The sequence below is a fragment of the Grammomys surdaster genome, unplaced genomic scaffold (genome assembly GCF_004785775.1).
Source record: "Grammomys surdaster isolate TR1022 unplaced genomic scaffold, NIH_TR_1.0 721, whole genome shotgun sequence".
Classification (NCBI taxonomy): Eukaryota; Metazoa; Chordata; class Mammalia; order Rodentia; family Muridae; genus Grammomys; species Grammomys surdaster.
Genome location: NW_021605140.1, coordinates 2,417,844 through 2,430,897, shown reverse-complemented (window position 1 = coordinate 2,430,897; position 13,054 = coordinate 2,417,844). Strand labels below are relative to the sequence as shown.

General features: G+C 47.6%; 1 protein-coding gene across 2 annotated transcripts in view; it reads right to left on the bottom strand.

Moving 5' to 3' along the window:
• The window catches only part of Map3k9 (mitogen-activated protein kinase kinase kinase 9), a 63,775-nt gene that overhangs the window by 8,117 nt on the left and 42,604 nt on the right, over positions 1 to 13,054 (bottom strand). For both annotated transcript variants that reach the window (XM_028782153.1, XM_028782154.1), the window contains exons 4-10: positions 11,971 to 12,119; positions 10,963 to 11,138; positions 8,683 to 8,923; positions 7,208 to 7,330; positions 6,401 to 6,554; positions 2,603 to 2,715; positions 976 to 1,788 (exon numbers count right to left, since the gene is read on the bottom strand). In XM_028782153.1, the coding sequence (XP_028637986.1) occupies positions 976 to 1,788; positions 2,603 to 2,715; positions 6,401 to 6,554; positions 7,208 to 7,330; positions 8,683 to 8,923; positions 10,963 to 11,138; positions 11,971 to 12,119 (1,769 nt within the window). The remainder of the gene's footprint in view (positions 1 to 975; positions 1,789 to 2,602; positions 2,716 to 6,400; positions 6,555 to 7,207; positions 7,331 to 8,682; positions 8,924 to 10,962; positions 11,139 to 11,970; positions 12,120 to 13,054) is intronic.

Below are 13,054 nucleotides of genomic sequence, written 5' to 3'. Positions count from 1 at the left end.
TTCAACTCACAAAACCCAAAGTAGTTACCATCTTGTCCTGTCCCAAAACAGTTTGCTGACCCTTGATTTAAGGGAATGACTGTCGCTCAGTGTTCATCTATGTAATAGCCATATGACAGCAAACAAGCTAGGTAGCAAAAATGTAAAGATGATTCATGCTGTTTCTATTCCCAAAAAGGTCACACAGCCTGTAACAGAGAAACCTACAGGAGGAAGACTCACACAAAGGCGTGAAACAACCGTTGCACACACAGCAATTGACAATCGTGAGCACCTTGGCTTCTCTCTTGCTGGACTAAGTAGGCAGTGTTTCTCAGCCAGACTCGGGCCTTTTAGGGAGCAAGGACTGGGGGCAGGGGAGTCCTAAGTTGAAAGTGCACATTCACAAGAGTTTATGGGGTCAACTGCTAAAGGCAAGCTTTTACATGTGGACAGCCACCTACTAGACATGTCTCCAGCTGTGAAGGGGCAGGTGTGACTCAGGAAGTAGTGATGGAGAACGTGACGGATGGGTGGCAGCTGACCTTAGGTGTGTGTCTGAACTAATGCTATAATGGCAGGGGCCCAAGTATGTGGCAGAAAACACCCTTCCTAGGTGTGGTGAAGACTTCTTCACTGTAGCTACAGGATCTTTATGGAACCAGGAGCTTGACAGCTGCCCTTGGATGCTGGAACCACCGCCCTCCCCCAGAGCGGGGTTTCAGCAGCCATTGAAGCCCTTGTCTGTCTCTTCTGTCTCTTCCTAACCAGCCTGACCCCTTCCAGCAGTCAGAAGATGCCCATGGTACAGGGCAGAGAGAGCCAGGCAACCCTGGACAATCCCATATCGTATTTCTTGCTTGGTTGAGCAAGAGAAGAAATGGGGCTTATTCGAATCCAGAAGTAAAAGGAGAGAAAATGAGCCACCTACAAATATCTTTACTCCTAGGGGCCAGAAAAGAAGCAAGGAGGAAAGGGGAAATGTCCAGAACTCACCTGCTCCGGGACTGGGACTCATCCCGTTGCTGGAGGGGCTCCTGCTGCCTAGTGCTGCAGGGGCTGCTGTTGGCTTAAGTGCCCCATCAGAAGGAGTCCGCCTGTGACCACTAGGCTGTGTGGGAGCTGTGAGGGTGACATGGGTGGGAGTCAGGGACTGGTTGGGGTCTCTCTTGAAGCGCTCCACTCGGACATTAACCAAGGGGTTGTGGGTGCATTGGGTTAGGGGTGGAGCTTCAACTGGGCTGACTGGCATTTCATACACCACAATCTCATCACTGTCAGAGCGCAGTAGGGAGCGGGTAGAGTTGCATTCAGAAATGGAGGAGAGAGACAGCAGGGTCAAGGAGGCAGAGGGGTCTCCTAGCAACATCATTGGCTCTTCCTTCTTAAAGAGCTTTCGGGAGGGGGGGCTGGTACTCCGACGAGGGCGACTGGCCCTTTGGAAAAGACCCTCACGCCTCTTCTTCTCCTCCCGGGCTGGTAGCTCAGGTTCTTCTGGGGGAAGCAACTGGCACTTGCCAGCTTCCAGCAAGTCAAACCCTAGGCCTGTGGCTGCCAGAACAGCTCCACATCCGAGCAGAGCCGCCTCACAGCGCCGGTGGTGGGTCCCACTGCGCTTGAGGCTGTTGGTTGGCGTCAGCTGAGGGGTACTGGTAGCTGAGTTGACTGGGGTGGGATCCTCATGAACTCCATCACTGGAGGGGCCATCCCCATCCTCTCCACGAGGAAATGGGATACAGAGGTAGGACTGGTTGGGTGAATGCTGTAGATGATTCTCTCCACTTCCTGGGCCTTCACTATCTTCATCCTCTGTGCAAACAAGAGAAATGGCAGAGAAAACAGAGTGAAGAGTCTGGTCCTGCCCCAGCTCAGTGTCAGAAGAGCAGGACATGAAACGGGCGCTGAGCCCACGGGGCCCGTTTTCTGTCCACTCACCTGAGGCCAACATGGGAATTCACCTGCATTCCAGAGTCCATTTCTCTACTTGTTCAAGAGAGTATCAGCTCATTTGCTGCCTCCCTCTTAGGGACGCTGCAGAGTGTGTGTAAAACGCTGTGCAGACCTCACAGCTGCTAGGCAAGGGTGCTGCCACTGGGCAATGCCTTCAGCTCAATAGGGACGCTTACAAGAACATGCAGAACGGGCTCCTAGAACCATTTCTATATTTTTGTACCTTAAGACTAGAAAGGCTTTGGGTTTCTAGCATGATTCTTAGCAAAACGTCTTAAGGTTGGTCTTCACAAGAAATCAGAATCCTCTACATGTTTGAAGGCCAATCTGTTCTGTTGATGGGTCTATTATGACTTGAAAATACAAAGAAAAGCATCTAGAGAGCTCAGCCACCACTCAGGAGCCAGAGGACCATTCGAAAGGCTAGAAAAGGGGAACGTGTCTGGATCAAGTCCTGACTCTTGACGCCGGAGGCAAAAAACAGGTTCCATGGCTACAGTACATGGAAACTGGGGTTTAGGAAACCATGATAAAATGGAGAAGACAGAGCAGAGGACAAAAATGAGACAAACCCTATGGATAATAGTACTAGGACTCCTTAAACAATTCTGGAAGTCTAGCCAAGACATCTCTAAGGAAACCAGGAGAAAACCCAGACAGATGCTCTACTTACCTATCTCCATAAGGCTGGTGAACCCAGGCAGGGCGGGACTACTCCTCGGGCCCTTCCCCAGGTTGGGGGCACTGGATGACCACTGCTTGTATCCATCTACCAGGGACTTGAGGCTGAAGGAGGGAGGAGGAGACCTGTCAACACTGGCTGTTTCCCTTATGGCCTCCATGGGTATTCAGACAGTGTCTGTTACTTAATCACACTGAAAGTCTCAGGGGTCAGACAACTCTTCCTGAGCTCTCCTAGTCCACAAACAAGTGCACATGCTCTAGGAGAGGGAAAGCGGTGGTTTAACCCAGCCCCTCACATGCTATGGAGTCATGGAAGGAGCGAGTGAGCGGGTGGGCAAGCAGACAAAAAGAGGAAGGGCTGAGCTTGTGGAAGGTCTTGTCTGAGCCATTCTCAAGGGAGAGGCAATCACCCCATAGGAACCAAACACAACACACTCAGAATATCACAAGTATTTCAATGCAAACACCTGCAGTGCAAGACAAGCATGGGGCAGATGAACCAGCAGAAATGGCCCCGGCCACTCCACTCATAATGTTTCTCAGCTTCTCCTTCCAAGCTTCTATCTCGCATGCTTAAGCTTCCAAAGCCATTCACTCTTCAAAAGGAAAAAAAAAAAAATCAAGCAAGAAAGCTGCACCCACCCAGTGCACGTGGGACAGACCTCTATGGGGGAAACATTATGTGGTACTCAAGCCTCAGTTTGTCTGGGCATGGAGACAAAAGACAGTGGCTTGATTTCAACTCCCTGTCATCAGCTCATCTGGCAAACCTAGCCACTCTCCAGAGATAGAATGGACCCCCCTCAGTTTCCTTACAAAGGGATCTGCGGTCTGGAAGCACTGGTCTTCCCCTAGAGGGCCGTAGGGGGAGCACTGAAGACCTAGCACATCAGCCAGAGGTGACTCTTGACATTTAATGCTAAATACCCATACACCTAAAGCCTACTCTCTGGGGGTCTGAAGCCACCAGAGGGAGAGAGAAGGCTCAACTTTCTCCTAGGCCTCAGAACTGTGTGGGCAGAAACACTGGTGAACTGAAGCACAAAACCCAGAGCTGGAGAGAAGCCACCACCACCACAGCCTGGGACTTCCCACTGCACTGATGTGGTAGTTCCTCTAGTACTGGGCCTGAGGAAGCCCACATTAGTGAATCAAAGCCAGTGTTCAAGGATGCACAACACAAGGCCTTCCCTAGGCACAATGTTCAAGGAGCAGCCCAGCAACTGGGGTGGTCAATCAAGCAATTTTCCCAAGGTGCACTGCTCTTAAAAAAAAATAGCTTGTCACTTGCAGCGATGAGGAATGAGAACAGGGAAATGGAAGGGCAGTTGCTACCAATTCAGCTGTGGATGGGTGGAGACCAGACTCACCCCAAGTGGAAGTGTGGAGACTCTGATGGGGTACTTAAACCATTAGCTTTTTCCCGTCTCTGGGGGGATCTTCAATGAATAAAGAGAATCAGCAATATCTAGTAGAGACCACAGCTAGCTCACCCTCTCCCATATTCAAAGTGCCCAGGCTGGACCAGCGAGGCGGCCAGCTGTGCTCTGCCTATCCAATCAGCAAACCCACCCGGGGAAAAGATGGCCATGTTGCAGCTGTTTCAGGCCTAGGCCCTTCCAATGTAAGGGACAAAGGTCCCTGGACAGCTGAGAGTGACTGCAAAGGGCTGTGAGTTAAAAACACCCAAGCTGCCAACAGTGAGCTGCTGTTTCCTGCAGACATGGCTGTTAGGTGAGTGGGAGAGGAGGGAATTCATTTTACTGAATTCAAGGGGTTGGCCATTATAAATTTTCTTCAGTCAACAGGCACTAAAATTAGTAATATCATGGAGAGATCTCTAACATTTCTGACATCAAAGACAACTGGACTCAAGCTTGTTAGAAAACACTTTCATTTCTTCAGTGAGAATTGAGAATAATGAAAAACCAAGGCATGTGCTTCTGAATTGTCTCAAAAGTCTGCAAGGACAGATCTACGTAAGAAGGAAGAAAAGTACAAAGTTAACATTCTGTAGTGCAAGAAGAAGCTTAATTTACTATCAAGACAAAACCAAAACAAACAAACAAAAACCTTTAAGTGAAGCGGAAGCAGCAAAATCCCTAGAATCCTCTTTGAGGAGAGGAAGGACCTACAGGAAGAGGTCATGAGGGAAGGGAGAAGAGGGAGGGAGGGAGGGAGGGAGGGAGGGAGGGAGACTACAATGATTTATATTGTGAGTGCCGCAATGAAACCATTACTGTGCAGACTCACTGAAAATGTAGTTAAACATCTAATTAGCAGAAACCACAGCTAGCCTGGGTAACCCTAGAATTTATACTAATGTCAGAGGTAGCCAGTGATTCAGGGTAACTGGGTTCATCAGAGCCAGGCCATGAGGGACAGGCTGCAGGGTTCTTACCCCTCTACTCTCCTAAGCTCTGTAGGTTTGTGACCATGAAGGACAGAAGTGCTGCACTCACAGGGCAAACAGCTTGTCCTACGAGTGTTCATTTTCTATTTAAAGAAACTTGTGATTTCAAAGCCTTACTTGACAGTTAGTATACATCCATTTTTTAAAATAAATCTGATCGTTATTTTTTTCCCTTGAGCTCAGACACGAAGAGTGGAGACTTTGAACATCAAATGTTAGTCCTTTAAAAATTACCAAAGGCAGTTTGACAAGTTTGGAGGCCCCACTCAGTGAGCAATGGGAAGCCACTGAAAATGGTGCTGGGATTGCTATCCTCACACTCAGAAGAACAGGAAGGACTCTAGATGAAACACAAACCATATATACTTCCAGTATTAGTAGATGACATGGAAGGCAGAGAACCATCATCCAGCTGATAACTATGTGTGTTCACCATGAGCCAGCTAACTGACAAATTCACAAAGAGGAACTCAGCCAACCCTTCAGCTGGTACTCGTCTTATGCCCACTTTGTAGCTGAGCAAACGTGAGCTCCATAGCTACCTGTAAAGCTCAGTCCCTGCCCGAGACCCTCTCTGCAAAATCAGGGGGCCTGGTCTATATAAAACGGAGATGCAAAGAATTTGCCTCCCAGGACTCCAGCCTACAAGTGAGGACGCTGCACACACACCTAAGTCACCAACACCCTCTGCCTAGAAGGGCACTAACGTGTGGTTAGTGGGAGAGTAGCAAGGCAGTCCAATGGGGCACAGGAATGCCAGGGCAGCGCCAGGGATCCTGCTCTTCCTCCCTTTCCTCTGATCAGATGTCTTATGGGAAGACTCAGCTCTTAGCCCACTCAGCCCAGCTTCCTGCATCCCATCCTCTTTGCGCTATTTGCTGCTTTGAGAACACCTGCAGGGGACTGAGTCCAATCCCGCCTGCCACTTGTCTTTTTGAGGTCTGAGTGGAACACAGCCACATGGGCTCATTCACTTATGTATCTCTCAGAGTCTGGGGCAGTTTTTATATTTCTCTGTCACCATGAAGACTCAGAAACCTAAAGTGTTATCTGGCCTTTCATAGAAAGAACTTGACAATTCTTGCCCTACAAGAAAATACAGGATCTAGGAGACTGGACAACTCTCTAGAAAGGTCAAGAAGAACTTAGAGGCAGTAGTGTACATCTGTTATTCCAGCACTCAGGAGGTGGAGGCAGGAGGATAGAGAGCTTGAACAGAGTTTGGGCTAGCCTGTCTTAGAAAATAAAACAGAACCTGTATATTTTTCCAAACATATTAAAGTAAATGAGAGAAACAAAAGTATTTCCTATCATATTTTAAAATGTTGTGCAGGTCTGTGAGTGAGAGAGACATTCACATCATGTGCCTCTTACCCTTCATCTCCTGACGTGAGCTCTTTCTGCCCAAGTGTTCCTGGTCCCCATGTCCGGCCCTTCTTCTTTGGGGCCCTCTTCTCCTCTTCCTCCCCTTCCTCTTTTGGAACAACTGAGCTCCGGCCCCAGGTTTTACTACTTTCACCTGGCGTCACTGTGAATAACAAAGGTTGAGTAAGGTAAGTATCTCCAAAAACTGTAGAAATACCACACACACACACACACACACACACACACACAAGCACATGCAGACACACATGTACACATATGTAGACATGTACACACATGTACACGCATATACACATACATACATACACACACACACATATTTAAAGCAATTACTATAGTAAAAATAAAACTAGTCCAGGTTTGGCCTACACTAAAGCTTTGATGAGTTTTCTCAAGACCCAGGCCTTGGAAAGCCTCAGCTTGAGAAGTACAGATGGAAGAAAAGCAATGGTGCCCAGTACGGCAGACAATATGGAGATCCTTAGGTGGACACCAATCTGTATCTCTGTCACTCCAGTTTCCAAATTGCTTTGCAATTCCCTAAAGAGTTTCCCATATTCACAACCCGCTGTGCTGATATCAACCACGTGTTAAAGGTGGAGGAGACAGCACAGAAGTGAACAGTGGGACAGGGCATAGGAAGGCTGAGGTCTGCAAGTGTACATGCACGTGTGTACACATTGTTGGGGAAGGTGGCAGAAGTTACAGCTGTAACAAGCCTGGATTAGTCAATGGCTGAGCAGAGCAGGGGACAAGTGTCCCTGGTATGTCTGGCTTCAGTTTTGGAAACTGTCTCACACTGGATGGCTCGAAGGCGAGGGATGATGGTGGGGCTTGCAGGAGGACTTGATCGGTTGCTGATCAGACTCTTCCTTTTATCCATGGTTGGGGAGGCCTGCACCGTGAACTTGTGCTGGAAATCTGCTTGGGGAGAGACAAACATGTGTGTGTCAGGGTTACCACACAGTCAAATTCATTTCAGAAACGAGGGACAGGCCTCCATCTCCTGAAAAGCTTCATTTCCTTTCAGAGCTACCTCTTTCCCCGAAAGGGACACACGACAAGATGAACGCACAGACAGCGGTCTTCATAAAGCTCTCTATGTCATGGACACAGGTAGTATAATCACAGCCCGAGAGCTGCTTTCTAGTGCATGTCACTGTGTGGATTACTCTAGGGAATGTCACTTGAAATCACACCTCAGGTGATCTGTCACCATGTGTGTCCTTTTTGGTACCAAATAAAGAGTGTCTGGCGCGCCTCTTAATTGCAGGTGGAGCAGAGTATCAAGAATCAGGTCATGACAGAAACACGAGGATTCAACGGAAATGGGGAAGTGACCCCACCTCTTACACGCCCTAAAGGTAGTTCGGATACAGCATGAAGAATGTGAAATGTTCAGCTCCTCAGTTCTGAGTTTCAGCCTCCTCTTCCTCTGTCAGAGGTACCGAGGGCTCCCTACTGCACTAACCTCTCCCTGCAGTCGGGACCAGAGCTCCTCGTCTATTGCTGGTGCACAGCAGTGTCCTGGTGCAGCTAGGTGCTCCTCATGTACTACAGATAGCATACTACCTGATAAACAAGGCAAACAAACAAACCCCAACCAAATCACACGGGACGGGGCAGCGGAGCACATGCCCATGAGCACATTCTCTCGACTCCATGACTTAATTCCCTGGTTGGTGCCTAAGCCATCATTCCAAGGCTTAAAGATCCCCCACAGCCACTCTGACCACCTCATTCTCTATTTCCTTACATTCTAATAAGCTTGCTTCCCAAGGTCTTATAGATTTAGAACACAAACAATTTTTTATCTATAGAAATACTCATGTGTATACCACTTGGGCACATCACACTCCACCAGGGTTCTAACTCACAGTTTCTTATTTCTTTACATTTCCCCCAGGTGACAGTACTGAGGATATACCTTTATGGAGTCAATGTGCTTCTGAGAGGCTCTATGTAAATTTTATAACCGGAATGTTTACTTATTAACCTAATATAAAATACACTGAAAACTGTGAAAAGAAACTTGAGACAAACTTCTTTTCAGGATTAAGATTTCTCACCTAGGAACACCTGAGAATCCCTTCACCCCAATGGTACACCTTCTTCTCCAATCAACAGTTCCCCAGAAAGCCTGTCATCCACTGAGCAAGATGGCCCATCCCAACAGGCTTTACTTTAGGAGCCATGGTCTGTGTTTTCAAGCACAGTCTAACGCCCACAAACCCCTGCCACACCAGCTCCTGGTCTTTCTCTCTGCCACTGACCGGAGGGGAGGCTGATGCGGTTGCCATCCTTGAGCCTCAGTCGGCTCTTCCGGAACTTGCCCTTGCGTTTCTTCACCCTGGGCTTTTCCTGGCACAGCTGGTGGATAATGATATTGAGCTCTCGCTCCAGGATGTCGATCTCTCGCTCAGCCAGCTCCTGCTCCCTACGCCGAAGCAGCTCCTCCTGGTTCTTCTGCTGGAGCGCAGCCCGTGTCAGCTCCTCCTCCCAGGTTCGGAGCTCCTACAGACAGGGAGGCAGTAGAGAGAAGGGTGGGTCTCGGTGCAGAAAGGAGACAACCTGGAGAGCTCTGCTGTGGTGCACAGGAGAGAGAGAGAAGATGTCCAGCACTGGGTGAAAGGAAAGCGTAGCACAACCATACTGTGAGTACTAGAGAGGCTAATGTCACAGAGCAAGCCCGGAGACACGGGCTGACTCTTCCTAGAACTCTAGAGCCTCCTTATCCGTGGGGAGTATGTCCAAGACCAACAGGGAATGTTTGAAACCATGGATCCCTCTGAACTCTCATGTATTATGTGAAATACCTACATCTAAAATACCTCCATCATAAAAGTTAATCTATAAGTTAGGCATTGTAAGAGAGTAATTACAGTATATTGATATATATAGTATAATAATATATTACGCTAAAGTCACCGGCATCACTACTCTTGTCCTTTGGAACATTCATTAAATAAAATAACGTCACCTAAACACAGAGCTGCCTTATCACAATAGCCGGCGAGAAACACTGTGTGATAGTGTGCAAGTGTGAGGAAGACGACTGACCCCAGGAAGGACAGAGCAAGACTGTCTCATGATGCTTACAGCATGCACTTTCAAACACAAAACTGTTCATTTCTTCCATGTTCCATTTAATATTTTCAGACTGTGGTTGACAGTGGTTAAGTCAAGCCACAGAAAGCAAGACTATAAAGGAGAGGGGCTTACTATAACTACTTATCGACAAGATCCAATTCTCATTTTTCCTATGGCTTGTGTAATTTATAAATTACATTATGACTGTAAAGGAAGGTGGCCGGGAGCTGGTGACTTTACAAAAGCCAGCCACAGTGGAAGTCCTCCTAGCTAGAAGAGTAGCCGTGATAGGATGCTGTCAATGGCTGTCCCAGACAGACCCCTAGAGAGTCTCCCACTGTCCGCCTCCCCGCCCTGCCACCCCAGCCACTACAGCATGTCAATGACCTCCCAACAGCTTAGGATCACTGGGCTCCAAAGGAGACTAATCTCTCTTAATTAGATTCAGAAATTATTTTTAAACCATTTGTGTAGGGGACAACAAAGGCATTGCAGAAAGGGCTTAGACTCAAAGGCTCAGACTCACGGGCCCCTCTTCCTAGCTCCATGAAGGTGGACGGCCCTGGCCCTCAGCTTCAAGATGGGGACAATTGCAGGCCCCAAGTGCTGTCTGTCTGTCTGTCTGTTTGTTTTTGTTTTGTTTTGTTTTGGAGACAAGGTTTCTCAGTGTAGCCCTGGTTGTCCTGGAACTCACTCTGTAGACCAGGCTGGCCTCGAACTCAGCAATTTGCCTGCCTCTGCCTCCCAAGTGCTGGGATTAAAGGCGTGCGCCACCACCGCCCGGCTATGTGCTGTCATACTAACAGGAGCAAAGGTTTCAGTACACTTTTCAAGTGGAAACAAACAGCAGCAATGAATCATATGCAGTTTTAGATTTTATTATTATCACATTGATAATTACTTATTCATTTAACCCTTTGAGACAGGGCTTCACACTATAGCCCAGGCTACTCTTGAACTCACTTATAAAGCTATAAGCCCTGGTCTCAAACTTGCAACCCTCCTTCCTCAGCCTCCTGAGGGTTGAGATTATAGGCATGTGCCACCAAGCCTGGCTATTATGTTACTATTAACTCCCCAAATTTCTATAGTACAGAGTGAGAACAGAAAAAAGAAACTAACCAAGACTATATGACCATCTCTCAGGCCCCCAGATTTGGCCCTACCCAGACATCACAGGGCATAAAATTGTACATAATTGGTTACATTTGTGTGGTCACTGATTGCTAGGGTCATAAAAGTAGACTCCAGCAAGCCAAGAGCTGCTGAAATCCCCAGATGATTTGAGCTTAGAACGCTTTCCACAGTCACGAAAATGCCAGTCCCAGGCTCCTATCCTGTGGTGTGGACAATCAAGCAGATGGCAGGAAGGTGGTACTGGTGTCAGTGACTGGCACCCTGAGTCCAGATGCCTTAGTGAAGCATCTCTGCTAAGACAAGACCTGCTATCCCCTCCTCGCTACCTTTTCTTTGGCCCTGAGTTGGTCAAACATCTCCTGAATCTCATGTTTCCAGTCGTCCTGCAGGCAGTGGAAGGAGTCCTTGGGCATCTCAAAGAAACCGGACTCTTCTATAGTCGTTAGCTGATCCAGGATACTCGTGAAAGATGGGCGTGAGTGGGGGTCAGGATTCCAGCAGTCTGAATGGGATATGAGAAGAAAGAAGACGTGTGAGCGGCCAGAGGGGAACGGAAGCCTCGTGATACTGCATGCCTCCCTCACCAGAAAATAGCCTCAATTTCTCCTTCTAGAAAATAGAGCCCTGAATTTAGGGAACCCCCAGTAGGAAAGCAGACTCTCCACTGTCATAACATAAAGAGAGGAAACTAGAAGTCAGACACTGTCCTGAACACTGTTCAGCATGTGCAAGGAAAGCAAAAAAAAAAAAAAACGAAGATTGCCACTGCAGTCAGCTTACAACAACGTACATACAGTTCAAGAAGACCATGGGTGACTGTGCCCCAAATTCCTACACACACACAAGCTACCATCCCCACAGCTCAATGGGAGAAGGCAAAGAGAACATCAGGATGAATCAGGAGGAGTGAGCCTACCAGCTGCCACCACACAGTAGGCACTTTCCCTCTTCACTTTGCCTAGTTTTGCATTTCTCACAAAATCATGTTTTTGACTCAGTGACCTCAGAGTCCCTTTCTTTCCAGACAACCTTCAGTTCTACACACAAGATACTCTAGGAAGAATTACTACTATAGCCTATTTTATATTACATAATATGATTCTGGAATGCAAGATAGCAGGTTTATTTACAAATTTCTATAGTCACTGCAGAAAGGAACCTGCTTTAGCAGGGTGTGGCCACTGTCTAGAAACAGCTCTCCCAACTCTTCCCCCTGGGTGGCTAATCCTTCATCTCCTTTTCCTGCAGCAGATCTCATGACATTGGGAAATGTCTTCCAAGCACTGTGTAAAGGTTAATAGCCACCAGCTTTTCTCCGGTCAGGAGTTACTTACCTTCCATGAGTTTGGCAAAAGGCTCTGGACACGTAGAAGGGATAGGAAGGGCGAGTTTGTTCATAGCCACACCATAAGCCACTGCTAAGCCATCAATGCCCCGGAAGGGCACCTCACCAGTCAACAGTTCCCAAAGCAGTACTCCATAGCTGGAGAGAAAAACAGGACAGAAACTCTGTAAGAAATAGCAGCGACTTCCTCACTAAAGTAGCTACTGGAGGTTTTCCAGGCATGCCACACCATCTTCGATCCCTCCTCTGTAGAGAGCAACACTGTTAGTCTCAGAAGTGGTCATGAAATTCTGTGAGTCTTTAAGAGAGAAAATAAGCATTCAGTGGCCACAACAATTAATTATTTCAAAACAAGGTCTCACTCTGTAGCTTAGCCTTGGCCTGGACCTCCTAATCCCCCTGTCTCAGCCTCCCCAGAGCTAGGATTATAGGCATGCACCATCATGACTGATTGCTATCGTGAATGAAATAAGCCTGTAAGAGAGACTCTCCTAAACAGAATCTTTCTATTTTTAGACAACTTTTGTCACACATACTTTTTTTTAGCTTTAGAAAAACCAGTGAGTATCTACTCACTATGGATTTTGCTCCTGCAAGAGATTTCTTTAAGTGTCTAATAGGGTAAATAAATTTCTGACTCTAGATGGTACAAGTGGGATCTTCACGAGGCCTCTGTCTAGGTTTGTGGGGGAAGTTCCACAGGGCAGACTGGGTCAGCAGAGAAGAGCAGCACACTAGCTCTGAGAACTTCTGTGTCTCCCCATCTACAAGTTCACAAAAACAATTCTTCATCTTGTTCGAGTCAGGGAATGTGAAGCACAAAGCTTAATGGAAGAATTAGTCTATGGATCTGCAATCACAACCAGGACACACCACACAGCACTCTGTCCTTCCACAAATAAGTTAGGCCAAGAAAACAGCTCTCAGCACCCAGAGGAAGAAGGCTCAACTCGGACTTGCCACACAGACCTCAAAGTTATTGTAACACTCCTCAACAGTGTCCAGCTACAAGAGTCATATTAATTAGATGGTGGTGGTGATGGTGATGATGGTGATGGTGGTGGTGGTGGTGG